We start from the raw sequence: 26,810 nt of genomic DNA, 5'->3' as shown, positions 1-26,810 counted from the left end.
TTTTTATTACATGATATTCATTATCATTGGGACTTCCCTGGTGGTCCAGTGGTTAAGACTCCATGATTCCAGTGCAGGGGGAGTGAATTTGATCTCTGGTCGGGGGAACTAAGATCCCGCATGCCACGTGGCACAACCAAAAAAAAAAAAAAAAAAAGCATTATCATTAAGAAATCTTGGAGGGAACCTGGGAAGTTATGGTTTCCTTGTGAAACAGGCAGGCTAAACACTTAAAATTAACTTCAGAGAAGAATGGCAAGAAGGGTAAAACTTGACAAATTTAGTTAAGTTTTAAGGAGTAAATAGCATGTGATAAAAGGGAATTGCATAATATCATCCACTTTGAGACCTTAAGAAAACCTCTGACAGGTTTCCAAAGGAGAGGCTGAAATAAAAGTCGCATGAGATTGGAATGTTTTGTGAGGCAGTAAGGAACTAGCTCAGAGGCAAAAGCAATGGGGAGGGCCTGTTGATTCCAGTAGGGGGAGGGAACTCGAGGGCCCAAGTGACAGCTCCTGGAAAGGCAGCAGATGTGTGAAGGGTGTGGTAGTCACATTTCTAATTCTGGACTTCTCAGAGGAAACGCCTCTTCAAGAAGGTGGAGTCCTGTGCGCTTGAGGAATCTGGGCAAGAGGTAGTTAGGCGTCAGGTAACCATGGAGTTGACATCAATGAGAGGAAGCGGGGAAGGGGACTAATATTAATCTCACCACGACTGGGGCAAGCCATGCGCCAGGCACATTATCTCTTTAAGTCACCACAACCTGATGATAATAGCTATTACCTCCATTTTACAGAGGAGGAAACTGAGGCTCAAAGAGATCTTGTAATTCGTGCCAGTTCGCTCTGCTGGTGAGGGGGGGCAGGGGCTGTCATAGACAACAACGTCCCGGCCAATAGGCTGAGGTCTACTGGGGTTCTGGCACCTCTGTTCAACAAATGCTTGTTGAACACCTACTATGTGCCAGGCAGAGGGCCAGGTGCAGGAGATACAGTGCTGAGCAAAGACAGACAGCCCCCCTCTCATACAGCAGAGTCTAACAAGGGAGTCAGAGGCAGCTCTTAGTCAAATAATGCCACTAATGAAAATAAAAGTACAAAGTGAGGCATTAGCTCATGTAACAGATGGACTCCTCTAGACCTGGGGTGCCATGGGGGAGAGTGGCCCCAGAGTCTACCTAGAATTGATTAGGAAAAGGAGTGGCGAAGAAAAGCATTCCAAATAAGGCACCTGCACTTACAAGGGCTGTGGTCAAAGCCTCAAACAACGCACGTTCAGTGCAGCTTCCATTTATAGAGTGACTCAGCTGGGGGTGAGACGACGGTGGAGACACAGTCAGATTTCCATTCTGAAAAGTTCAATGCATTTTCACAGGAGTCACTGGGAGGCTTGGGCAGCCACAAACAGAGCACTCTGGTGGGTTCTGGGACCCCAGCTGTACCCCACCTATATGAGGACAGTTAGGCTGCCTTAATAGAATGTTGGGAAGCAGGGATTGATGGACCCAAGTAAACAGCCTGAATCCTCCAGCACATGTGTTAGGGAGGGGCTCACTGATGTGTGTATGGGATCAGGTGGAGGGAGTATGCAGTAAAATCCCTAACAACACTTCTAACTAGCAATGGGTCTAGATCAGGGTCAGCAAACTACAGTCCAAGAGCCAAATCCAGCCAGCATCTATTTCTGTGCAGCCCACAAGCTAAGAATGGTTTTTAAATGGTTGGGAAAAATCAAAAAAAGACTAATACTTTGTGACACATGAAAATTATATGAAATTCACATTTCGGTGTCCATAAATAAAGTTTTATGGGAACACAGCCCTGCTCATTTGTTTACTATCCTCCATGGCTGCTTTCACAACACAGCAGCAGAGCTGTGCCTCCGACACTGGGGTATTGCTGCAAAGCTAAAATTATGTATTATCTGGCCCTTTACAGAATAAGTTTGCCAGTCCTTGGGCTAGTCAGAAGAGCCTATAAATATGAGCATGTGTTCAGACAACTGACAAATGAGTTTTAGTAGGAACAAGTGCAAAGTAATGTACTTTGGGATAAAAATACCCAAACTATTTATAAAATGAAGACAGGGCTCTGAGCTGTGAGATCACAACTCAGAACTAAGCACAATGGCAAGGACTGAAGGCAGCTAGAGTAATGTTGTGTGAATTTCCTGCCCCAGACTATAAAAATCAGTATACAATGGATGGAGTTGGTTATCTGACGACTTCCCTGGATGGGGGCCCGGGGAGTGATTTCAGTAAAACTAAACTAAAATTCAACTGAGAAGAAAGGCTATATTATTTTGCACTTTCACTTAATTGTTAGATATAGATATAGATATCAATGGTATGCATGTAATCTCAGGAAAAATTAGTGATAAAGATTTACAATGTGTGGTGTGTATACAGGACTATTGCGGGATGGGTTATCAGCTAGACTTTGTCTTGTTCAACTTTATAGTTTAATTACTGGCATATGATAAGCATTCAAATAATATTTATTGAATAAGAGGAAAGAAGAAAAGGAAGAAGAGAAGGAGGGAGGGAGGGAGGGAGGGAGAGAGAGGAGGGAGAGAAAGGAGGGAAAGAAGGAGGAAACTGGGCAAAACCTACAGGGTTTGAAGGCCGAACAGAAGTTAGCCGGCCACCGAGGATGAGGAAGAACACCCCAGCAGGAAAACAGGAGCATTTAAGAGGCCAGGAGAGCCCAAGAGGCCTGGAAATAATATCATATAAAACTCCCTGTCACCTTTGCTCTAGCTCTAAGGTAACTTGATTTCTCATATCACTGGTCCTGTGAAGGGGGCATCCAGGGCAACAGGAGAGGTGTATCCTTCAGGATAATTAAGTCATCAGCCACACAGTAATTTCCTCAGTCTCTCTGGGCAGTGGGGCGTACACCGATTTCTTCAGCCTGATCCTCAGGGGTAGTTTCCACAGCTGCAAAGCTTACCGAACTGACCTGGGACCTTGGAGGCTCTAACGGGGTCATTGGGGGCGCTACATGGTGTGGCTGGCCTCCCTCTTGGACACCTCTGATCTCTTCCATTTCAATGTAATAGGAGTCACATCCACAGAGTTCCCTGAGAACACCCAGCCCAGTGTGCTGCGGGCCCAAAAGGAATAAGGTGTCTTTCTCAAGTAAGATACTCTCCCGGCCCAGCAAAGACACAGCCAGCATTCAGGAATCTAAATATTCAGGGTTCCGGACTCTGTTCTTGCTGAGAGGTAAACTCATCCCGGTAAACCGAAAGTCCCATGCCCTGGGAATCCCCTCTGTCCCAAGCAAACCAGGACAGTTGGGCACCTGCCAGACGGGTTCCTCATTTACAATGGGTCTACTGGGGAGGGGGAAATTTCCCTCTCTATCCCTCTTGAATTTGTGTGGTTGGATTAAAAATAAAATTAACAGAGAAAAAGAAACAAATTTTAATTCACGCCCATGGAGGACCCATAGAAATGAGACCTAAGAAGTAGACAAAGCAGGCAGCTTTTATACTTTTTAGACAAACAAATTTGTAAGGAATTGACAGGACAAAGAAACTTAGGTTCTGGGTGCCCAATTAGTGAAGAATCAAAACAGAGTTTGGCAGTGACGGAGTTGAATACTGATGTCTGCCAGGAACGCAGGCTCTCAGTGGTCCCCTTGGCTCCTCTCCCCTTGCTCAGAAAACGAGACGTCCAAGCTGGAGGTCAGATGGAGAATGAGAAGCTTCATGGAGCCCCCTTGTCCCTCCCTCCAAATGGTCTTTCCATCATGGGCAGTTTCAGGAAGTAAGATGACCCTGGATGGAACTCAAGTTAGCCTCCATCACTTGGACGGCCCTGCAATCAAGTATCTGTCACTGAGACTCCCTTGTCGGGAGGCATGAGTTGCAGAGCATTTTTATAGGGTTTTAAGTGTTGTTGCTTTAAAGAATGACTGAAATAAAGCGGTTTGTAGAGGAAGTGCTTCAGGGGAGAGAAAAGAATTGTCAAAATTAGAATAACTTATTGGGAAGCAGGGAGAAGGGAAACTATAGCTCATACTGAACTCCTACTCGGAGCAGGGTCCTCTGCACGTGCTGCCTCTTTCAATTCTCACAATAATCCTACAACAGAAGAACTATGATCATCTCCATTTTGCAGATGGAGAAAACAAGGTCCAAGAGGATAATAATATCCCTCAGGGCACAGTGTTAAGTGACAGAGAAGGAACCTGAGCACACGTTCTATCTCGGTTCCCAACCCATGTCCATTCTTATGTTCCCACACAGGGTGCACATTCACTTCTAAAGTTCTTGACAGTGTTTAAGGAAACTTCTTAAAGTTGCTCACGAGTCATGGAGCCTCATGGTTAAAAATCTGGGCTTCAGAGTTGGACAGCCTGGGCAAGTTACTGAACCTCTCTAAGCCTCTATTTTCTCATCTGTGAAATGGAGACAATGGTACTTCCCTCCTTGAGTTATAATGAGGAATAAATTTTTAAAAAAAACCAAAAAACAGAGTTTGGGCTTAGGGTAGTAAGCTAAAGAAGTAGTAAGATTTGTTTATATAGTCTTCTCAGCCCAAATTCCCTACCTTTGGCGATAAAGGTGTCCTATCTCCAGACACAGGGAGTACACCTTTCACATGAGAGATTTATTTTCTGCTTTCGGGAAGACAGAAGATTCAGAGTGTCCCTTCTTCTGTTGGCCATTAATTTAATTCAAAATAAATAATATGCCATCGAGGCACATTTTGGGGTGGTCTACCCAAAAGGCCTTTTTTTTTTTTTTTTTTGGCCACGCCATGTGGCACGTGGGATCTTAGTTCCCCGACCAGAGATGGAACGCGTGCCCCCTGGATTGGGAGCTCGGAGTTTTAACCACTGGACCACCAGGGAAGCCCCCCAACAGGCCTCTTGTCCTACTGTTCCCCAGACCTCATGTGGGCCTGTTCCAGAGAGTCTGCTGCCTCCAGCCCGTCAACCAGAATGTGCAGAGTGGCTCCTTCTGGGTCAGGGGAAGGGATTGCATGGGCCAGGTGGGTCACTGGGGACAAAGGAGACCAAGAAACTGAGTTAAAGTGGTTCCCAAGGAACCTCAACTGTTGGAGAATTGGATCTAGGACTGCTGTCTTTTATCTGGTGTCTGTATGTGTTTCTGTGTAAACAATGAAGATCGAACAGTACCTGGTATCAGGGAAAATTTTCAACATTTGCAATGTTTGAAGATAGGGAGGACCTACTAAAGGGAAGGCTGCCTGAAACCCTATTTGTAAATGAGCAGAATGTGAGTTATTAAAATATAAATAACAAACAGGAGAGTAAAACTTTGTTGCTCAGTATAAAATAGCTGTAATAATTACAGTAACTTATATCTAATGACCATGTAGCATAGTGATTACAAGGCATTATTGTGTCATGTAAATCATACACCAAGATCTTTGTGATTAGGGTACTAAATTCTGCTCAGTCATGTGTGCACTGGTAGCCCGCTTAAAACCATTAAAGGTAATTTAGGTTGGCTTAGTCTGGCTTTTTGCTTCAGGGAATACAGAGAGTTAAACAGTAGGTGAACTTGTTTCATTTGATTCTAGGAGGACCAATATAAAGATACTTAAAAAAAATTAAAACCATCTTTATTTATAAAAGAATTCTGGGAAAAAGTCAAAGCATTTTGTAGATTTTAATCTAATTAATCCTCACAATAACCCCTGGAGGGAGTTCTTATACAATGGTCTTCATTGTTTAAAGCCACCAGTTGTCAGAGGCCACAAAAGAGTCACTTTGTCTGCAGTTGCTTCTCTGTCCCAGCTTGATTCATAAACGTTATAATGTTCTTTGAAATAAGTCTAGTATAAACACAAACTGACTACTAGTGTATCAATAATCTCTAATTATTATGAGACACACTGACCTCACCAATAAGAATTTCTTACAAATGACTTTACACACCAGCTTAAAGAAATAGAAATGTTTGTTAGAGGGGAATTTAAAGTCATGGATGAGCTCTCTATAACCAGAATATTTTCATCTATTAATCCACGTGTATTTACACGGTTCCTGCTCTGAGCACAATGTTAGGTGCTATGGACACAAACAGAGCCTAGGAGAGAAATAAAGGAATTTTAACAGTGAAACGTATGTGGTGGTGGCCTAGAGGTCTAAGTGAGTCAAAACATGTTATTAATAAACCAAGGATGGAGTGTAGCAGTCCTTAAAAAGGACAGGCACAAGTGGAAGATATTTCATGACCAGCATTTGTCTGTACCCTTGCTTTGCAATTTGGTTCAGATGGCATGGTCTTTAGTAGTTCTCACTAGTGAAGTAGGTAAGGGGATGCTTTCACATACAAAATCTCATTGCATTCTTACAGTGTCCCTATGAAATAGGTAGGACAAACATTATTTTCCACTGTTAACACACAAGAAAATAAGCTCAGCAATAGTACCCTGCTAGAGATCATAGTGAATGGATGGCAAAATTAGAAGCTGAACCAGGTTCTACAAGTTCCACCCTCACCTTCAAGCTCCCTCAGCCCAGCCACCACCTCCAGGTTCCAAGACTGGCGTGCTTAGTTCTCAAATTACCGTCCCAGCTGGGACCTCGTTATTCCCTCTCATTTCAGCCAGACATGGTTACAGAAATCCATAGGAATGTTTAATTTAAGCACTAAGCAAAGACAAAAACAAAGATGTGAAAACAATGAACTTGACTAAGTGTAGGTTTTGGCTCACAGGTTGGTGACAGGGTAGATGGTCTCCAGGGCCAGAGATCTTCTCATTTATCTCCTCCCCGTCCAAGAAGGCAACTGCCTGTCCTCAGGCAATCTATTTCTGGTATTTCTTCTTCTTCCCTGGAGGAGGGGTTAAACTGAATCTCCAGCCTCTCTGTTACTAGAGTAACCCACAGAAAGAAGAAATGATTACGTTCACCGTAGTGGTGTATCACGTCACTAACCCTTGTTCATGCCCACCCAACAGCTTTCATCCCCTTCTGAAAAAGATAAGGGGACGCTTTCCAAAAACAACCTAGGGGAACCTCCTATCGCCACATACTCCAATGGAGAAAGGAGTTCTCATCATGGGGAATATGCAGCATTTGAACCTGTCACCTAAGTAGATGAAGCACCTTTTCCACATTTCAGTTTTAAAAAAACTTTTCCACTTTTTTTCCCTCCATTCCCAAGAGGGATTTCACCGGACAATGCAGAGGTCTCCAGGTGCTGGCAAATCTTTCATATATGAAACAGGGATCTCTCCTAACATACCGCAAGAAGTCTAGATGCTTTTTTGCAGATCATTCCATTTTTATGCAGAAAGAAACCGAGAGGGGCAGTGTAGAGTGATGGTTAAGAGCTTGAGCTCTGAAACCAAACTGATCGGGAACTGAGTTCCTGCTCTGTTTGCTAGCTTCACAACTGTGGCCAAGTTACTTAATCTCCCTGAGGTTCCATGTTTCCACCTACTTAAAAAAATAGTAATAGCTGGCATTGATTGAGCGTTCACCATGTGCTAGGAACTAGGTATGCTAAGTTTTACATGCTTTACATCCATTAACCCTCATCACGGCCCTGTGAAGCAGGTACCATTATCATCCCCACTTCATAGGTAAGAAAATTGAAGCACGAAGAGGTTAAATAGTTTGCCAGAAATTATAGGACTCTAAGATGTAAAGCCAGGATTCTAACGCAAGCAGTCTGACTCCAAGAGCCATGCTTTGAATACCTTCAATACCTTCTTCATAGTGATGTTGTAAGGATTAAATGAGCTCAGGTAAATCAGGTCCCCTGCATAGTGCCTGGCACATAAAAAAGCCTTAAGTAAATGTTAGCTGTAGTATTATTTTTAGCACTGTCATTTGTTCTAAGAGACATCTAGGCCAGAAAACAGGTTTTGACATAGGGTATTTTGCATCTATTCCAGTTAACTGCCCCAAGATATGCATCCTGCAGTTAAAATGACAGGCCTCTGCTATTAACTAAACAATCTGTGTATTATGGGTTACCTAGTTAAGAGATAGCCTAAATCGTTGACAACTTTTTCCATTTGCCCAGGCAGAAAAGCTCTTCATACTAAAAAGAAGTATTAAGTCTCTTATAAAAGAATGGCATACTTAACAAGAGCTAGCAGAATTGCAGGCAGTACTCAACATTGGGTTGAGTTTCAAAAGTGTTTCAAAAGTTGGTGTGTTTCAAAAGTTGGTTTGTCTACTGTTATAAACTCTGAATACATAGACATAAGTTTGAAAATGGTGGTTACATTCCAAGACTATTCACAGAAGTCTATCTATTTAGCCCATTTTAAAGTTCAATGATAGAAACCATGCCACTAGCCCAAGGCAGGCCTAGGAACAAGAGCCCATGTGATAAAAGACTAAGAAAGGTATCTTTCCTGGTACAGAGGAAAGTTGATATAGACTATATTAGTCATCTATTGTTGTGTAACGAACTACTCCAAAACTTACCATATTAAAACAATAAACATTTATCATCTCATAGTCTCTGTGGGTCATCTGAGAGTGGCTTATCTGGGTGATTCTGCTCAGGATCTCTCATGAGGTTTCAGTCAGCATCACCCAAGCTACAGTCACCTGAAGGCTTTACTGGGGCTGCAGGATCCACTTCCAATATGGCACACTCATATGGCTGTTGGCAGGAGGCCTCAGTTCCTCATCATGTGAGTCTTTCCACAGGGCTGCTTGAGTTCCTCATGACATGATAGCTCTGGCTTCCCTAGGTACAAGTGATCCAAGAGTGAGAACAAGAAGGTAGCTGCAATGCCTTTTATGACCTCGTCTTATAAGTCACACACTGTCACTTCACCCATATTCTGTTCATAATGAGCCACAAGTTATACATTAAGAGCAGCCCACACTCAGTGGGAAGGGGAATTAAGCTCTACCTATTGATGGGAAGCATATCACAGAATTTGTGGACATACCTTAAAATACCCTACAGTTTTTGTTGTCCTCCCATTACTCTCTCTAGGTACTCAGTACACAAAATAGTAAAAATAAACTGGGGTGCAGAGCTGCAGCCCTTCCCAACAAAGTTTACTGTAAATACCCCCCCAAAATCCATGCTCTTGCCTCATCTTGCTTTAAAAACATCTATCCCCATTCCTTAAATGGAATCTCATTTGCAAAATGTATACTAAAGAGTGATCACATTCCTGAAATACTTGCTGTATTCATTTGTACCTCTCATTAGTAGAATGTCAGGCAATATAACAAACTAAAAGTAAAAACAACAAATAAACGACTCCCAATCTGGGTGGATTAAGATATTTGGAATTAAGAAAGCAACCTTCAGGAAACTTTCACCCGTCTGTCGATAATGACCTGGGTCCCCTGGCTATTGAGTATTCTGGGTCTAGGGAACTAGGGGATCTCTGACCCCCAGTTCCCTAGACCTGACCCCCATGGCTGCAGCTCTGCAGGAATATTGTGGGCATTCAAAAGTGATGGACTGCCCTGGATTCCAAAAACAGTTGCTGCTCTTGCACCAGAGACATGCAAGATTCTAAAGTATCACCGGATCTTCAGAGGAAAATGATGTTTCATATGACTTTCTATTGTATTCTTTGTAACTTGAAATTTGGTAATTCATGTAGACTGTTGTCAAAATACATTTATAAACGTTGGATAAACGGGAGTTTGCACTGTAATTCAACTCCAAGTAGAAGCTAGAGGCTTGATCTATGAGTTCTTCTAACAGTGTTGTTGTTGTTTTAAATCTTGAGTGCCCATTTGAGAATATGATGAAAGCTAAGGGACTTACTCAAGAAAATACATATACCCACAAAATTTTGCACATAATTTTAAGGCCTCCGAATCCCCTAAGACCCATCCAGGGAATCGCTGGAGAAGCGGGAGGCGGGGCTTACTGTCACTTCATTTTGTCCTTAAAATGTAGATCTAAATTAGAAGCTACTACTAAAAACTTAATTCCTTTTAAATCTTGTTGTTAAACAAAACCAACGGCCAGTACAGATACCTCTACTAGATTTTCTGTGCTGGGGTTTAGTCCATACTGTAAATACCTTGGAGGCAAAAGGAACCTGGAGGTGAGCACACAGAGGACAACACACATTTGCTGAAAAAAAACAGTAAATATAACGCAGGACACAAAACTGCTGACGACCACAAGCCTTGCCCTCTCCAAGCTGACCTCACTGTGCAGCAAATTCTGCCAATTTGCCAGAGAGGCAGCAATTCGAGGAGACAAAAGCGGCTGAGCAACCCACTTAAAAGAAAATGCTAAATTCGTTTTCTGTCGAGCATCCGAAACCCAAATCCCAGCCCAGGATTCTCTAGGCCCTCCTTCGGTGGGGCGAACTCCCGGCAGCAACGCCCAGCCCCGGGTGGGCGGGACCGCTCGAATCTACCCACTTAGCCCGCGGACTCCAGCTCCATCCGCTCATGCCTCCCAGCCTCGGGAAGTGGAAGAGCCGCGCGGGAGACTAGGGCTTCGCCTGTGAGTGTCCCCCGGGCAGAGGCGGGCCCGCGGGATCCGCATCCAGGAGCGGGACGAGGGGCGCCCCTGTCCCGTCCCTCGCGGGCGCCCCAGCTCAGCGCTCAGGGCCTGCGTGCCCTCGTGCCGACTCCTCCCTCGCGCGCCTCGCCCGCGGCTGCTCCGGCGCACGCGCGCGGCCTCGCGCAGGGCGGGGAGGGGCGGCGGCCGAGGGCGCCTGACCCCGAACCTGTCAGACCCGGGGAGCCGGCCTGGAGTTGTGGGCGCCGCAGGCGCGAGGACGGCCCCGCTGCCCCGCAGCCCCGCAGCCCCGGTTTGAGCTGTGCGTGCCGGCCCCACCGAGCCGGCCAGGGGCGGGGAGATGAGCGGCGGCACCGCGGCGGCGCCCCAGGTAGAGCGCTCCCCCCTTTCGGAGCCCCGGCTCCCCCGCCGCCTCGGGCTTCGGAACTTGTGGGCTTTGTTGGGGCGCTTTTAATTTATAATGAGTTTCGTTTTCTACAGGATGGGGAGGGACGCGCGGCAGTGCCATCGGGAACTGGCACTCGGGTGAAGTAGGAGCCGCCGGCCGTCCGCCTGCACCGAGCCGTTCGGCGCCGCGGCCGCACAGCCTCTGCCATGGCCGGATCCGGCGTGTGGAAGCGCCTCAAATCTCTGCTGAGGAAGGATGATGCGCCGCTGTTTTTAAATGACACCAGCGCCTTTGACTTCACGGACGAGGTGGGGGATGAGGGGCTTTCTCGGTTTAACAAACTTCGAGTTGTGGTGGCCGACGATGGTTCTGAAACCCCGGAAAGGCCTGTTAACGGGGCGCACCCGGCCCTCCAGGCCGACGATGATTCCTTGCTGGACCAGGACTTACCTTTGGCCAACAGTCAGCTGAGTTTGAAGGTGGACCCCTGTGACAACTGCAGCAAACAGAGAGAGTTGCTGACGCAGAGAAAGGTGAAAACCAGATTGACCATTGCTGCCGTTCTTTACTTGCTTTTCATGATTGGAGAACTTGTAGGTGAGTTGTGTTGCCAACTCACTTTCCATTTACCTTGCCTGGAGAGTCTTTGTCAAGCTGTAGTCACACATAACTTGGCGTTTAAACTTTCTTTTTAGGAAGCTTGTTATTTATCAATGTACTGATCTGGTGATGTGAAAAGGCCTCACGGTTCCAAAGTGCAGATCAACCTAGGTACAGCAAACTTCCAAAGATAACTCTGCCCTTTTCTTCTGATTCTCCAAACACTGTGTCATCTACTGTAAAGTTAAGGACATTATCTTCATTATGTATCATGTAACTTCCTCTTTAAAAAAAAAAATCTGATAAAACACCAGGTTAATTTTTGCAACGTTTAAAATAGTAAAATGATTCTACAATTATTTAGAGTCATACAATTTTACAGTATGAAGGGACCTTACTGAACACCTGCGCCACCTTTTTCTTTTTTAAGAGATCGGAGGGCCCAGAGGTTAAATATTAATAAATTATGAGGACACTTAAGTGGGTAATTGAAGAGCTACATCTACAGTCCTGTTGTCTTGATTTTTTGCCCTCTACATTTGAATTAAGTGGTCTCTTACTATTTCCTTTTGTATTTATATTCAAGAAATTTGCAAAGCTAAATAATGCTAACCAACCTCACCGTTTTTCATTATAAGGAGGATCTGAAGGCCAGAAGTCTCCCCTGGGTTTTATAGAACTTGGTTTTATTTTTCATTTTTTAATTATTCAAGTAATGCAATCTTATTATAAAATACATGCTCAGTTTAGATATTAATTTTAGAGTCACATTAGTGTAACTGCTAACTTCTTTTAGTGACAATTGATAAAATGACATTAAAGCAGGGAGATTATTCTCCTGTGTTCTCTTTTTATTTTTTTTCTTTTGGCCACACCGTGTGGATCCTAGTTCCCGGGTCAGGGACTGAACCCGGCCCCTCGGCAGTGAAAATGCAGAGTCCTAACCACTGGACCGCCAGGGAATTCCCTCCTGTGTTCTCTTAATGATGAACCATGACAAGAACAAAGGTGGCAGTCCAGATTTAAGATGCTGGCTGGAGGTTATGTGCAGGAAAATTATATACATTTCCTACCTCTTTTCATACCACTTCTCGCCAGTGCTCACTTCAGCCATGCTGGCCTTCTTTCTCCCTATGACTCACAAAGCTCTTTTCCTGCCCATAAGACCTTCAGACTGAGTGGTCTCTCTACCTCTGGCTTTCAAACTTTTTTGACTTCACTGTAGTAAGAAATACACTTAACATTGTGACCCGTGTAGGCATGCACGCATACGTATGTATGTATGTACACACACATATACATTTGTATAAATATATGAATAACTAAAACAAAAATTTTACTTCATGTGCTGTGTTCTACTGTTTTTTCAATTATGGTCCCAGCCCACTTAATTGATTTCATGGTCTACAAATTGGTCACGGCCTGCAATTTGAAAAGCACTGGTTTATATGGACTGCCTTTTCCCAAATCTTCTCTTGGCTGCCTTCTTGTCATTCATGTCTCATAACAAAAGATGCCTCTTAGAGACCTTTCCAACTGCCTAAAGTCAACCTCTCTTCTCCCCTGTTCCTTCCCCAGCTTTAAAAGCCCTCAGCACCTGAGATTATCTTGTTTGTGTATTCACTTGTTTAATATCAGTGTCCACTGAAATATAAGCTGAATTACCAGCACCTAGCACAATGACTAGCACAGAGTAAACACTCAATAAAATTTTGTTTAATTAATAATTGCTGTTAGAGAATTATAAATGTTTAAGCTATGAAGGAATTAAAGACAGAAGTGAAACAGATCAGATAAGGCATGGTCAGCAGATTAAGAGTCAATGACTTGGGGCTTCCTGGTGGCTCAGTGGTTGGGACTCCGCCTGCCAGTGCAGGGAGCATGGGTTCAAGCCCTGGTCTGGGAAGATCCCACATGCTGCGGAGCAGCTAAGCCCGTGTGCCACGACTACTGAGCCTCCGCTCTAGAGCCCGTGAGCCACAACTACTGAAGCCCGTGCACCTAGGGCCTGTGTTCCGCAACAAGAGAAGCCACCTCAATGAGAAGCCCACTCGCCACAACTAGAGAAAGCCCGCGTGCAGCAATGAAGACCCAATGCAGCCAAAAATAAATAAATAAATAAATCTATTTTTAAAAAAGAGTCAATGACTTGCCCAAATTCACAGTTAGAATATTGAGTCATTCAGACTTAGTGATTCTTGAAGTTAATATTTAATATTTGAAGTTAAAATCACAGTCACAATTTCCCCCTTAAAATTAGAGTTTACACCTATAAAAATTACTAAGATATAATTGTCCTGACTTACCATTATTTAAATCTCTTACTTGGTAAATGATGTTTTGTGAAAGCTACAATAAGTATTTCCTTTCAAACGCTAACTTTATTTTCAAATATGAAAATCTTTTGTTAAACACTGTAGAGATGCTAGTACTTAGAATAGACATTAAAAATATTATTCAGAATGTTACATAGAATTAAATTGTATACAGTAGAGCATTTATTAATGTGTGTCAAAAGCACTTAGAAATAAAGCATCTTATTTAGGAAGTATGGAGTAATTTTTAAAATGAAGTATTTTAAAGATCTGAAAGGGGAAACTTGATTTTGAATCTTGGATTTGCTCTGAGACCTTAGGCAAGGTCAATTCTTTCCATTCAGCAAGTATTTTTTAAGTACTTACTATATACAATGGAGAACAAAACTTATGCTCCCTACTATCTAAAACACTTAATCTAATGTTTGGAAGACATTATATCTTCCTGTAGTGGAGGACACAGGTATTAAATACACAAGTAAATTTAAAACTCAAATGGTCTTAAGTACTGTGAAGAAAAAGAACAAGATACTATAAGACATAGTTTAGACATGTCCAGCAGGACATGGTTTATGCATGAGCCACATACAGTTAAACCAAAAAAAGAATATTAGGAGTTATTTGAGCAAAGGGAATGGAGGAAGATTTTTCGACCAAAGAGAACAGCAAGTTCAAAACTCCTAAAACCTTCAATTCTTTAAGAGGATCTAAAAAGGAGACCAGTTTGGCCAGAATGTAGTAAGTAAGAGGGAAAGAGACGGGGGGACCAGACCAGGGAGGTCATGATAGACCATATTAAATGAGTTTAGTCTTTAATTCTAAGTACAATGGGGAGCCAGTGACTGCTTTGGTGTGGAGATTGACATGATGGGATTTATCTTTTTAAAAGATTACTCTGACTCATATGGAGAGTGGATTGGAGGGTACAAGAGTGGAAGCAAGTATACTTTTGCAGAGGTCCAGACAAGAAATGATTATGGCTTGAACTAGAGTGGATGGAGAAAAATGTACTGATTGAGAAACATTCTAGAGGTAACAATGGCAAAATGGCTAATGGTTTGAATGTGAGAGTTGATGGGAGAGCAGTATCAGGAATGATTCTGAAATTTCTTACCTAAGCAGCTGAGCATATGGGAATGTATGTCAGTTATGAACCAGGGAGAAAATACAGAGCAGGATTTAAGCATGGGCTCAAGGGTTGTTTCAGGCATGTTAAATATCATGTATGTGAAATAAACAAGTAAAGATGTCTAGTGAGCTGTTATATATAAGTCTGTCATTCAGAAGGGAGGTCAAGGCAGAGAGAGAAACAGTATGTAATGCCATAGCAATAGAAGAAATTATCTAGAGAGCCCCAGTTTTGAGGAACTACAACTTTAGAAGTCAGGCAGAAGGCAAATGGGTATCCCAGAACTGAAGAAAAGAGTATTTCAAAATGGAAATAAGCAAGTGAAAGCTGGTGAGAGGCCTGATAAGATGAGAACTAAAATATCCTTTGGATTTAGTAACATTTATTGACTGCTTTAACAACTGCATTTTATTGGGAATGAAAAAACTTAAAGAATGAATGCAAATAGACTTCCAGGTAAAGATGGCAAATGAACTCATGCATCTAGTTGTACTCTCTTAAACTACAATAAAAGGATTTAAAAAATACACACATAAACACACACACATACACACACACATATATATATATACACACATATATATACATATACATGTAAATATATATTCACATATATATATGGAATATATATATATATATCTCCACACAGGTGGGGAAAACTGGAGAGGAGACTCTAGCAACACAAACTAGAAAGGAATCAGGTAAAAGAGGTAACTGACTTGACCCAAGAAAGCCAACTCCTAAACAAGCAGTGGGGAAAGCCAAGAACCAATCTAGTTTACACTAATGTGTCAGAAACACCTAGATAACTTATTAAAAAACAAATTGCTGGACCAGAGTTTCTAATTAAGTAGGTCTGGGGTAGGGTAGGCCCTGAGGATTTTCTAACAAGTTCCCAGGAGATGCTGATACTGCTGACCCTGAGGACTACAATTGAGAACTACACTAGAGAACCCTAAGCAGGCCCAGAATTGGTTGTACCAGGTACCCCTATAAGTGTGGGTAAAGAGGAAGGCTAAAATAAGGAAAGTTCATTAAAACCTATTTAAGAGCCAGTCAGATACAATAGTATAATAATACAATAAGTATCCACAGAGATAAAATAAGATCATGAATCCATGAAACAAGAATAGGCTACTTTTTAAAAGAAATTCAGAGTAGAAAAAAGAGCTTTTGAATAATACAAACATTTAAAAAAAATTTTAACTCCAAACAAATTAGAAGGTGAATTAAGGTCATCTCTCACAGGATATAGCAAAAAGAGAAGATAATGGGAGAAAAAAGGCAAGAAAATTAGTATATTAGTTCAAATTCCAGATAATAGGAGTCTGGGGAATAGAGAAAGCAGAAGGAAAGAAGTTATCAACAACATAGTTTAAGAAACTTCCCCAGGGACTTCCCTGGTGGCGCAATGGTTAAGACTCCACGCTCCCAATGCAGGGCCCCAGGTTTGATCCCTGGTCAGGGAACTAGATCCCACATGCATGTTGCAACTAAGAGTTTGCATGCCACAACTAAGAAGCCCACATGCCGCAACTAAGGAGTCCGCCTGCTGCAACTAAGACCTAGCGCAACCAAGTAAATAAATGAATTTTTTTTAAAAAAAAAAAAAGGAGAATCCTTTCTAAAAAAAAAAAGAAAAAGAAATTCCCCAGAACTGAAGGGTATACAATTCCAGATAGAGTCAATAGGGCTTCCCTGGTGGCACAGTGGTTAAGAATCCACCTGCCAATGCCAGGGACACAGGTTTGAGCCCTGGTCTGGGAAGATCCCACATGCCGCAGAGCAACAAAGCCCGTGCACCACAACTGTTGAGCCTGTGCTCTAGAGCACACAAGCCATAACTACTGAGCCTGTGCGCCACAACAACTGAAGCCCGCACACCTAGAGCCTGTGCTCTGCATCAAGAGAAGCCACCGCAATGAGAAACGTGTGCACTGCAACGAAGCATAGCCCCCACTCTGCAACTAGAGAAAGCCCGCACACAGCAACGCAGACCCAACGCAGCCAAAAAAAAAAAAAAAATAGTCAATAAAAGCCAAAATTGGATGAAAATAATCCCACACCAGGTACATCATTGTAAAATTTCAGAACACAGGATACACACTTATTACTGCTTCAGGCAGCTGCTATGTTAAACAATTGCCTCTGATTGTTTTTGACAAACACTGACCGGGGTTTGCACCAGGGCCAAGCTCCAAGTCAAGTCAAATAAAAAGAGCCTTGCAAGTATAGTCTCCCAGGAAACCACCAGACAGGTCAAATAATGACAATTTCCTGGCAATGGAGCTTTTTTTTTTTTTTTTTTTGGCTGTACGTGGGCCTCTCACTGTTGTGGAGCACAGGCTCCGGACGCGCAGGCTCAGCGCCCACGGCTCACGGGCCCAGCCACTCCGCGGCATGTGGGATATTCCCGGACTGGGGCACGAACCCGTGTCCCCTGCATCGGCAGGCGGACTCTCAACCACTGCGCCACCAAGGAAGTCCGCAATGGAGCTTTTAAGGAACTCTTAACGCCATCCTATTCCTTGCAGTGGCTGCCAGGCTGAGGTTTTCACTGATTGCTGCTTGTTAGTTTTCAAGGCTACCATAGAACTGAAGAGGGGGAGATTGGGTATAAGGCAAGTTAAAATGCCACAGAGCTAGTGAGCTTCTTACCAAGATTCAGCCTTTTTCCTTGAATAAATGCTACCTGTATCAGCCTTTGTTTAATTTCCATAGTTTTCAGAATGCTGATTTGGACAATTTTTGCCCATGTTCTTATGGCTTTTATGGAGGAGATGATTTTCATAGGTCCTTACTCTGTTGTTTTTGCTGGTGATCATCACATGTGGCTCTTTAGGTTAACAAAAATTAAATAAATTCAATTCCTTAGTTGCCCTAGCCGTATTTCAAATTCTCAAAAGCCACCTGTGACTAGTTGCTGCTCCATTGGCCAGTGCAGATAGAACATTTCCATCATCTCAGTTTTATTGCACAGTGTGGCTTTAGGGTATTATCCTTATTTTATAGATGAGTAAACTGAACCTCAAAAATGGTAAGTAACTTGCTCAGTCTCTGAGATTTCAAAGCCCCATGTTATTAACCGCCAAGCTGTATTTTCTGTCAGTGATTCCAGCTTTTTCATGTAAAGGAATACATAAAAAATGATATTTCTATAGAGCACACTGGAGTAAATGGATGTGACTACAAGATCACCAGCCCCAGTTCTCCTGCTGCTCTTGACTCTGCATACCCATCCCAGGAATAGGGGAATCAACATCTCAGCACACTTATGTGTCACAACATCCTGATCGTGAAGTTCTGCTATACATTATAACAGTGTTTCTCAGTGTGGTTCCAAGACCAGAAGCATCAACATCACCTGGGAACATGTTAGAAATGTAAATTCTCAGGCCCCATCTAGACCTACTGAATTAGAAATTCTGGGAGTGGGGTCAAGAAGTCTATAGTTTAACAAAACTTCCAGGTGATTCTGATATACATAAAAGTTTGAATATCCTGTATTATATTATAAAAACTTATTCTATGGTGCTAGGAAAATTAGTTGACCATAATGGTCATAAATAAGTACATATATATGTATATATGTACACATATTATATATATATATTATTATGTATATATATATATACACACACATATATAAAATACATAAATATAAATATACATACCCACATATATGAAATATACACATTATTATTATGTATAATAACACGTAATACTGGAAAACTGATATAAAAAATTGTATTCTAAATACCATCTTTTATCCCTCTGTTAAGAGACACTGCTGTTTATATCTAAGAGAATCAGTTAATTTTTATCTTTTGTTTTGAACTAATGAATCATTTTGTGAATTTCTTCAGTTTATGTTCAAACCATCCCAAACAAGTGAATACCTACCTTTTATTCAGCTTTATTGTAATATTTAGATATGGTGGTTATTAATTTCACTGTCTAATAGTAGAATTAGTAGGTTGAGTAAAAGCTGTATTGCTAAAACACAAAACTTCTCTTTGTGTCAGCCCCCATTTAGTGGCTCTTAAATTTTTTAAGGTCATTTACTCCTCAGAGAATCTGTTCCTGGAAATGGACATCTTCACCAGAAAAACAATATGCATAGTTAATGTTTTGCATAAAATTTCAGGATACCTTGACTTAATTGCAATAGGATAAGTTAACTTTAGTTAGAAGTTCATGTTTTGTAGGATGCTGCATATTTTTGGTTTGATTGCTTACGTTTATTATTTTAATTAACTTATTCCTTCTTTCCTGTCACTCTTACTCTCAGGTGGATACATTGCAAATAGCCTAGCAATCATGACAGATGCACTTCATATGTTAACTGACCTAAGTGCCATCATACTGACCCTGCTTGCTTTGTGGCTATCTTCAAAATCACCAACCAAAAGATTCACCTTTGGATTTCATCGCTTAGGTAGGTAATTGGGTGTTTCTTTGGTTTATAAAATTTTATAGTAAAACCACAATGAACTATAACCTTTGATTAACTGAAATCTTTCTGGTGATAGTCTGTTTGAACAAAGCAAATGAAAATAGACAAATAAGATTCATTCAGATATATATCTTCCAGGGTACATTCAGTTCAGTCAGCTAAATAGTTTACACATATAAAATTATATGGTAATCAGGGACTTTCTTGGCAATCCAGCAGTTAAGACTCCACACTTCCATTGCAGGAGTCATGGGTTCGATCCCTGGTCGGGGAACTAAGATCTCACATCCCACATGCTGCATAGCGTGGCCAAAAAAAAAAATTATATGGTAATCATTAATCTTCAAATGTTGTTCCTTGTGTCCTGAAGGCATTAACAGAAAAAAAGTTTACCTTCAGTTTATCGAACCAAGCAAAACCACATGGATTTAATTCATCAATGAGCATTAGCTTTGCTTTCTCTTAAGGTATTCCAACCAAAGCGACTTATAGCCCAGGTTTTAGGCACTACTATAATATGTATAACATACTGTATGGCTGACCTTCATTGTGGCCATTAACTGTAAATGCTAACAAAGATTCCTTGCTTGACCAAACCTTTGTCCGTCTCCTGAGCTGTCTCCCAAGCCCATCTCTGTACTTCCTTGTAAAATCTAGTTTTAGGAAGAACCCTGCCAAACCAATTTAACAGAACCTCCATTCTCAATATTTGATGGGTTATTCCCAGGTGATGTCTCATCACCCTGGCCTGTTTTCAACAAGGCTTCCCTATACCAATCTTGACAGCTTCCCCCCAACTGTATTAAAGTCTTCTTTACCATGTTTTAATAAGTGTCATTGAATTTTTTTTCTTTAACAATGCACACATATTTATATTTTCCTATTTTGAACAAATATTAATATTTAATTAAGAGAGGTTAAAATCACACATTGTTATCCACACAACTCTTCTTGCCATGTTAGTGGGTTTTTTTATTTTTACTTATTGTTAAAATACATATAAAACAATTACCTGAATTAGTATATGAAGTGCCATATGACCAATTTTTGGGTTTGCTTAGAACCCAAAAATTGATTTAGGCAGCTTCAGCAAAACCTGTCTTAAAGAATCAGAATTAACATCTTGTAGTTTTATTTTGTGTAGACACTGACACTCTTGGCTAATATTTCAATCAGTTCCTCCCCTTCTTTGTTACTTTTTAGCCTAATCTTAACTCAACTCTAGGTCTCCTATAATTTAGTAGCTGGGTCTTCTAGTGTAAAACTTGACATTTTACCTGAATGGCTGTATTCCAAGTAGCTATCCAGGTCATAAGTTTGGGAAATTATCTGGCATCCCCATTTCTCAGCACCCTCAGCTGCTGTACAAGAGCAGTAAAGCCCTGAGTGAGGCCTTTCTGTTATTTGTTAAGCAACTGAATAACACATAATGTATTCCTAAAAAAACTCCCACTTCTAGCTGACACATTATACATCCATTTGTTTACTGATTGCCTTGGGGTTTTTAAAAAACTTCAAAATTATTCTTAAACTTTAATTTTTTTGTGTGATTTAAACACCTGCAATTTAAGATCAAAACTAAAACATAGCTTCGTGGAATGGGGATTTTTACCTTCTAACACTATTTGAGAGAGTGCATTCATCTTAGGTTATAGACCCCTTGGAATTCTAATGAAAACAGTGGAATTCTCCCCCAGAAACATGCAATACCAGAACATAGAAAGTTCTACAAATGATAAGTTAAGAACCCATAATCATGAAAATTCTATTAAATATCAGAGAAGTACTTAGTGTTTATCTAGATAGTCATGGATAACAAGTACTATGAAAAGATGAAAGAAAATAGAACTGACTGGTCCTATTGTATTTCTGTACATTTCTATAGAAAGTCAATTTTTTTCCCTTTCCTTAAAAGTACTACTTCAAGATGGTGGACTATAGGTCAGCATTTGAGAGTCCATTGAAATAAAAACTACCAAATCAACACAGAGAAGCAAATGGTTGAGTCACCAATCAACAAGACATTTCCAGAAATTCCTGGAAGTTGGAAAGTAGAAGGGAGTGGGTTGAAGAAAGAAACAAGCCAAGAAGCAGCAGCCTGGAGAACACTAGGGTAGAACTGGACCAGCCCAACAGAACTCCAAAGAAGACTCAGGGACAGAGATGGCAGAAGTGAGAATTGGGGCTGAAAACAAGACTAATTGAATGACTGCAAATGAGAGACTGCTCCCACTAGTCCACTGTGTCCCTACCTTCCTCCCACCGCCACCTCCACTCAGGCGGTCCGCATTTTCCCCCATGTAAACACCACATAGTTCTTCCAGAAGGAAAATGAACCAAATGTTTGGAGAAAGCTGAGGCTTTTAGTGTGAATGTTGACGCTCCAAAATAATTCTTTTTCATACTAGAATTCAGGGTTCTCCAGCCTTATAGTTTGGTTTCCCACATACTCACACTAAAGTAATACACTTGTCCTAGTCTTCCCTGCTCTACACCCCTTATTAGTAACTATTTTAAATAGTTATGGCCTATCCTTCTAGCATTTCCCTTTTGCAAAGGACAGTTTCCCTATCCTACTACCCTATATGTGAACGGACAACCAAGGATCTTTCAGAAAATGGGAAAAACCAGCAGCATGAAAGAAAGTTAAAAAACAAACAACAAAACAAAAATTTGTCCTACAGGAAAGAGAGGTGACTTAAGAAACAGAAGAAAATGTTTTCAATTATCTTATTAATATACCCAGAATAATAAAACAGTAAAATGTTTTGAAAAAGAAACATATAGAAAAAGCTCTTTGAAATTGAAATATTACTAAAATTTTTTAAAGTTTTTTTCAATAGAAGGACTAGAAAATATAATCAAGAAAGTCTCAGACTTCCCTGATGGCACAGTGGTTAAGAATTCACCTGCCAATGCAGAGGACACGGGTTCGAGCCCTGGTCCAGGAAGATCCCATGTTCCGTGGAGCAACTAAGCCTGTATGCCACAACTACTGAGCCTGCACTCTAGAGCCCGTGAGCCACAACTACTGAGCCCATGAGCCACAATTACTGAAGCCCGTGTGCCTAGAGCCCATGCTCCACAACAAGAGAAGCCACTGCAATAAGAAGCCCACGCACCACAATGAAGAGTAGCCCCTGCTCAACGCAATTAGAGAAAGCCCACCCGCAGCAACAAAGACCCAACACAGCCATAAATAAATAAATAAATTTATTAAAAAAAAGAAAGTCTCCCAGAAAGACAAATACCTTATGATATCACTTATATGTGGAATCTAAAATATGATACAAATCAACATATCCATGAAACAAAAACACACCTACAGATATAGAGAACAGAGTTGTGGCTGCCAAGGGGGAGGAGGGGTAGGGGAGGGATGGAATGGGAGTTTGGGATTAGCAGAGGCAAACTATTATATATAGGATGGATAAACAAGGTCCTACTCTATAGCACAGGGAACTATGTTTAATATCCTGACAAACCATAATGGAAAAGAATATGAGAAAGAACATATAAATATGTATAACTGAGTCACTTTGCTCTACAGAAGAAATTAACACAACATTGTAAATCAACTATACTTCAATCATTTTTTTTAATAGTTAAAAAAAAAAGGTCTCCCAGAATACAGAACAAAAAAATTAAAACAGGAAGAAAAAGTTTAAAACTATAAAAGAATAATCCAAAGGTCCAAAGTTGTATTATTAAGAACCTCAGAAAAAGACTTACAAAATAAAAGGGAGTGACTGCTTAAGGGGTACAGGGTTTCTTTTTGGGGGTGATGAGCGTGTTCTGGAATTAGATAGTGGTAATTGTTGCACAGCCTGTGTGTATACTAAAAGCCACTGACTTTGTCCACTTCAAAATTGTTAAAGTGGTGAATTTTGTTATTTGAATTTTATCTAAAATTTTTTAAGTCATCTAAAAAATAAAAGGAAGAGAATTGTTAAGATATAGACAGGTATTTCCAGAGCTAGGGAGGGAATCACATCCTCACACTAGCAGGGCCTTTTGGGATCTTCTTTTTCTTCTTTGTATTACAAAAGCTTATAAGGATATATCTAGATAAGACTTATTTCACTTATCCTGCTCTTTGAAGTAATGGAAGAAAAACTTATGATGTGGGGAGGATTAAAAAGACAACAAAGATATGTAGAATTGAATAAAGCTATAAACCAAAGCAGTGGCTGTCCTTGTGTGCTGTAAAATTCCACCACTTCAGGAGTAATCTCTCTAAGTTCTGTAGGGAAAGGTTTGTTTACATTGGACACATTTAGATAGTGTGCCTCTTTTGACCTCTACTACCAAGACTTGGGAATTCAGGTCTTAAAGAACACTGCAGAAGGAATCCCCCCTAAGAAACTTCTGGTTTATTACTGTATTGTTGAATTTGCTTTGTTTTAATGGCATGGGTGGTAGGACAGGAGTTGGTTTTTTCTTTGTTGATTTATTTTGTAAATATATAAAACATGGTACAAAAGTCAAAAATTATTTTTTAAAAGAAAAGATTTACTCAGAGAAGCCTCGCTTTCATTCTGTCCCCTCCAACCCATCCTCCTGCCCCACTCCTAATTAGCAATCATTTTAATTAGTTTCTGGCCTGTCCTTCCAGCATTTCCTTTTGAAAGTATAAGAAAATACGTATATATGTTCATATCCCGCTCCCTGCCACCCTTTCTTATGCAAAGACAGCATACTGGAGGTGTGTGTCTGTGAATGAGAGTCAGATAGTAGTAGTACCATACCCTAAATTTTCTTTTTGTTTTCTCATAACATTTTATACATGCCTAATAGCATTTATCACATTTTTATAGATATTTTTATGAAACAATGTCTCCTTCTAGACCATGAATTAAGTAGGGAGAGGAACAGAAAATATTAAACTCCATGGGTCTGGCACTAATAAGTGCTGTATAAGATATCATTAATCAAATTGTTGCATATTCAAGCTGAGTAAATCTGGTTATGAAAACTGAAACAGATAATCTAATATAGCTCATGATCCACAAATCATTTGTGTTTGGGTTAAATTAAACCAATTTCTAAACTGAGAGTAGGAGTATTTTTGAAATTTTGGGACAAAAATATTTGGGACTTGAAAACATTTATCTGTAATTCTGAATCTGTTTGTGCTCACAAACTATAAAAATTTATTTGATCTGTAACATAGCTGGGTTATATAGCCTGGCTTATAGGTCCTTTGGACAAATTAAGAAACTAGTCAGAAGGGAATTTCTTCTTCCTTATCTCAGTCAGGGGCTGATCCTATTTGTTTTGGTACTTAACCTCTTTTAGAGTTTTGTGGTTAAATTGTCTTTGGTTCACATCTGAGATCTGCACTTTTACTAGCTGTATGACCTTTGGAAGAATGATTTAATCTAAGTATGGGTTTCTACTGTAAAATACGTATGATAATGTATAAGTTCCTAACATGGTACCTGGCACAAAGTAAATTCTCAGTAAAAGTTAGTTCCAGTCGTCTTTTCCTTCCCTCTTCTACCTGCCAGTTTATCATCTTACCCAGTCTTTTTATATCTCTCAAAATGCTCCATGCTCCAAAACTACCTGCCTTCCCCCCTCCCCCTAATTGGAATTCTTATCCTCTTAGCAAAACTGTCTCAGCTAGGTAGGAGGAGAATAAGATGATTCACCCTGATGATTAAATAACAATTTTTAAAGATGTGCTTTTTAACTCAGGTCTTTGGTAACTTTTGGGACAATATAACAAAATTTATTTTAGCAAAAATCATTCAGTCAAGGTGAGAGAAAGGTAGTTTTAGATTTGAGGGGTAAGCCAAACTTGCTGTCCCAGGAGTCAGGTCCATTTCTGTTGGTACTTTCTTTCCTTCATGTGAACTCAGAGATTGTGTAAAATCATTCAAGGTTTTTCTTTTTCTTTTTCTTCTTTCTTTATTACATTACACTGAGCTACAATGGCAGCTCTTTTGTGGGAAGAGGGAGAGCAGGGTAGGAACTATATGTGAGTTATTTTTAAATGCCTGGATTTATTTGACTTTGGGTATGTCTTCTTATTCTGGAAGTTACTGAAACTTAGAACTTGATGAAGCCACACTGAGGAGAAATCCCACAAATCCTTAGGAAGAATAGCCTATATCTCAGGAGACATGCTATTCTAAAGAGAACAGCCCAATCCCTTGCTTGCTTTCTACTTTTATCTTTCTCTCTGGATTATGAGTATAGTTGACTTTATTTATATGACTATTCCAGTTCTTGGGCTGAAGAGTCTGCATGGATTAGATAAAGATAGTGACCATGTGAAAGGACCGTAGTAAGTAAGTAAGAGTTGTCTGTATTTGAAATAAAAAGCAAGATTTACTTTGGTAATAAAATCATCAGCCTAGGCTAATGATGAAGTGACAGTGCAGGCACCTTAGTAGCAGTGTGTCATTCTACTGAACAAAGACCTTGGCAGATCTGACTAGATGATGGCTGTCCTGAGGTAGGTATATGGTTATAATGCTAGTTCTACGTAGTTTGTTATTTTTCTCCTGATACTTACTAAAGGAACAGAAAGTATTCAGCTAAAAAATCTCTTCCCCCACGTGCAGCAAAAAAAACCCCACAACCCTTCTCCCTAGTGATTCATTTTAACAACTTCCTCCCACCCCTGACAAGAGTTATGCCTATTAGTTATACTCACATCTTAGAGTTATTTCATATCACATGAACATCTATAGGAAAAGAATAGGTACATGCTAGAAATGGGAATTTTTACTGAGGCAGGAGTAAGACATGAGTGAGGTGGTCAACACTGGATAGCCAAAAGTCAACTGGAGCACACTGGGCACCTTGAGTGTGGGCTATAGGGAATGGTATGAAGGCAGGAAACAGGAGGTGATTCAGAGTAGGAGGTGAGAGGATCCAAAGACAAACTTTGCAGTCTAGGTTAGCATTCTGGTGGCAACAGTGGGCCCCTGAAATCCTGTATGATGTCTTTATCCTGAGTGCATCCTCATCTGTGGATGAGGTGAAATTAAAATACTATCAATAGTTTGGAGGTCCTAGGCAAATCCAGTACAGCTCACTGATTTCCTTCTTTTCTCCTTCCTATCTGCTTTTAGAAGAATGTAGGAAAGAGAAATAGCAAAAAGGAAGTAGAAGAGAGAATATGTCTCCACTTTCCTTCCCTATTCATTTTTATAGACCTCTGAAACCTGAACTTTAGATGTTTACTATGAGGCAACAGAAAGACAAGTGTTAATAATAATTTAAGGGAAATACACATTATTGGCATCATAGCATTAGCAAAGATAACAGTTATGATAGGCCAGTATATCTAGGCAGCACGCATAAAAAAGCAAATATGCTTGAGTTGAGTGTGGTTTACATAGTTGAAGCAGATTGTTACTCATTCACTGAGTAGGTGCTCAAAAGTTACCTGTTGAATGAATGTGTAAAGTTATAGGGTGGGGAGACAGGCAGTAAATATGTACATAAGCACAA

General features: G+C 40.7%; 1 protein-coding gene and 1 long non-coding RNA gene across 3 annotated transcripts in view; one reads left to right on the top strand and one right to left on the bottom strand.

The window, feature by feature from the left end:
* Nucleotides 1-5,609: 5,609 nt before the first annotated feature.
* On the bottom strand, nt 5,610-10,545 carry LOC132488513 (uncharacterized). Its single transcript, XR_009531755.1, has 3 exons — nt 10,353-10,545; nt 8,427-8,694; nt 5,610-6,856 (listed from the first exon to the last, which is right to left on the bottom strand). It is a non-coding gene; the product is annotated as an uncharacterized LOC132488513 (long non-coding RNA).
* Nucleotides 10,339-26,810, top strand: part of SLC30A4 (solute carrier family 30 member 4) — a 30,433-nt gene continuing 13,961 nt past the window's right edge. Inside the window, exons 1-3 of one of the 2 annotated variants that reach the window (XM_060096771.1) lie at nt 10,339-10,437; nt 10,936-11,440; nt 19,179-19,325. In XM_060096771.1, the coding sequence (XP_059952754.1) occupies nt 11,050-11,440; nt 19,179-19,325 (538 nt within the window). In that variant the 5' untranslated portion in view covers nt 10,339-10,437; nt 10,936-11,049. Of the gene's footprint in view, nt 10,438-10,633; nt 10,826-10,935; nt 11,441-19,178; nt 19,326-26,810 lie in introns of those variants that run through there. The other variant, XM_060096770.1, reaches the window with a different exon arrangement.

The sequence above is a fragment of the Mesoplodon densirostris genome, chromosome 4 (genome assembly GCF_025265405.1).
Source record: "Mesoplodon densirostris isolate mMesDen1 chromosome 4, mMesDen1 primary haplotype, whole genome shotgun sequence".
Classification (NCBI taxonomy): domain Eukaryota; kingdom Metazoa; phylum Chordata; class Mammalia; order Artiodactyla; family Ziphiidae; genus Mesoplodon; species Mesoplodon densirostris.
This window is presented reverse-complemented; position numbering and strand designations above follow the sequence as displayed.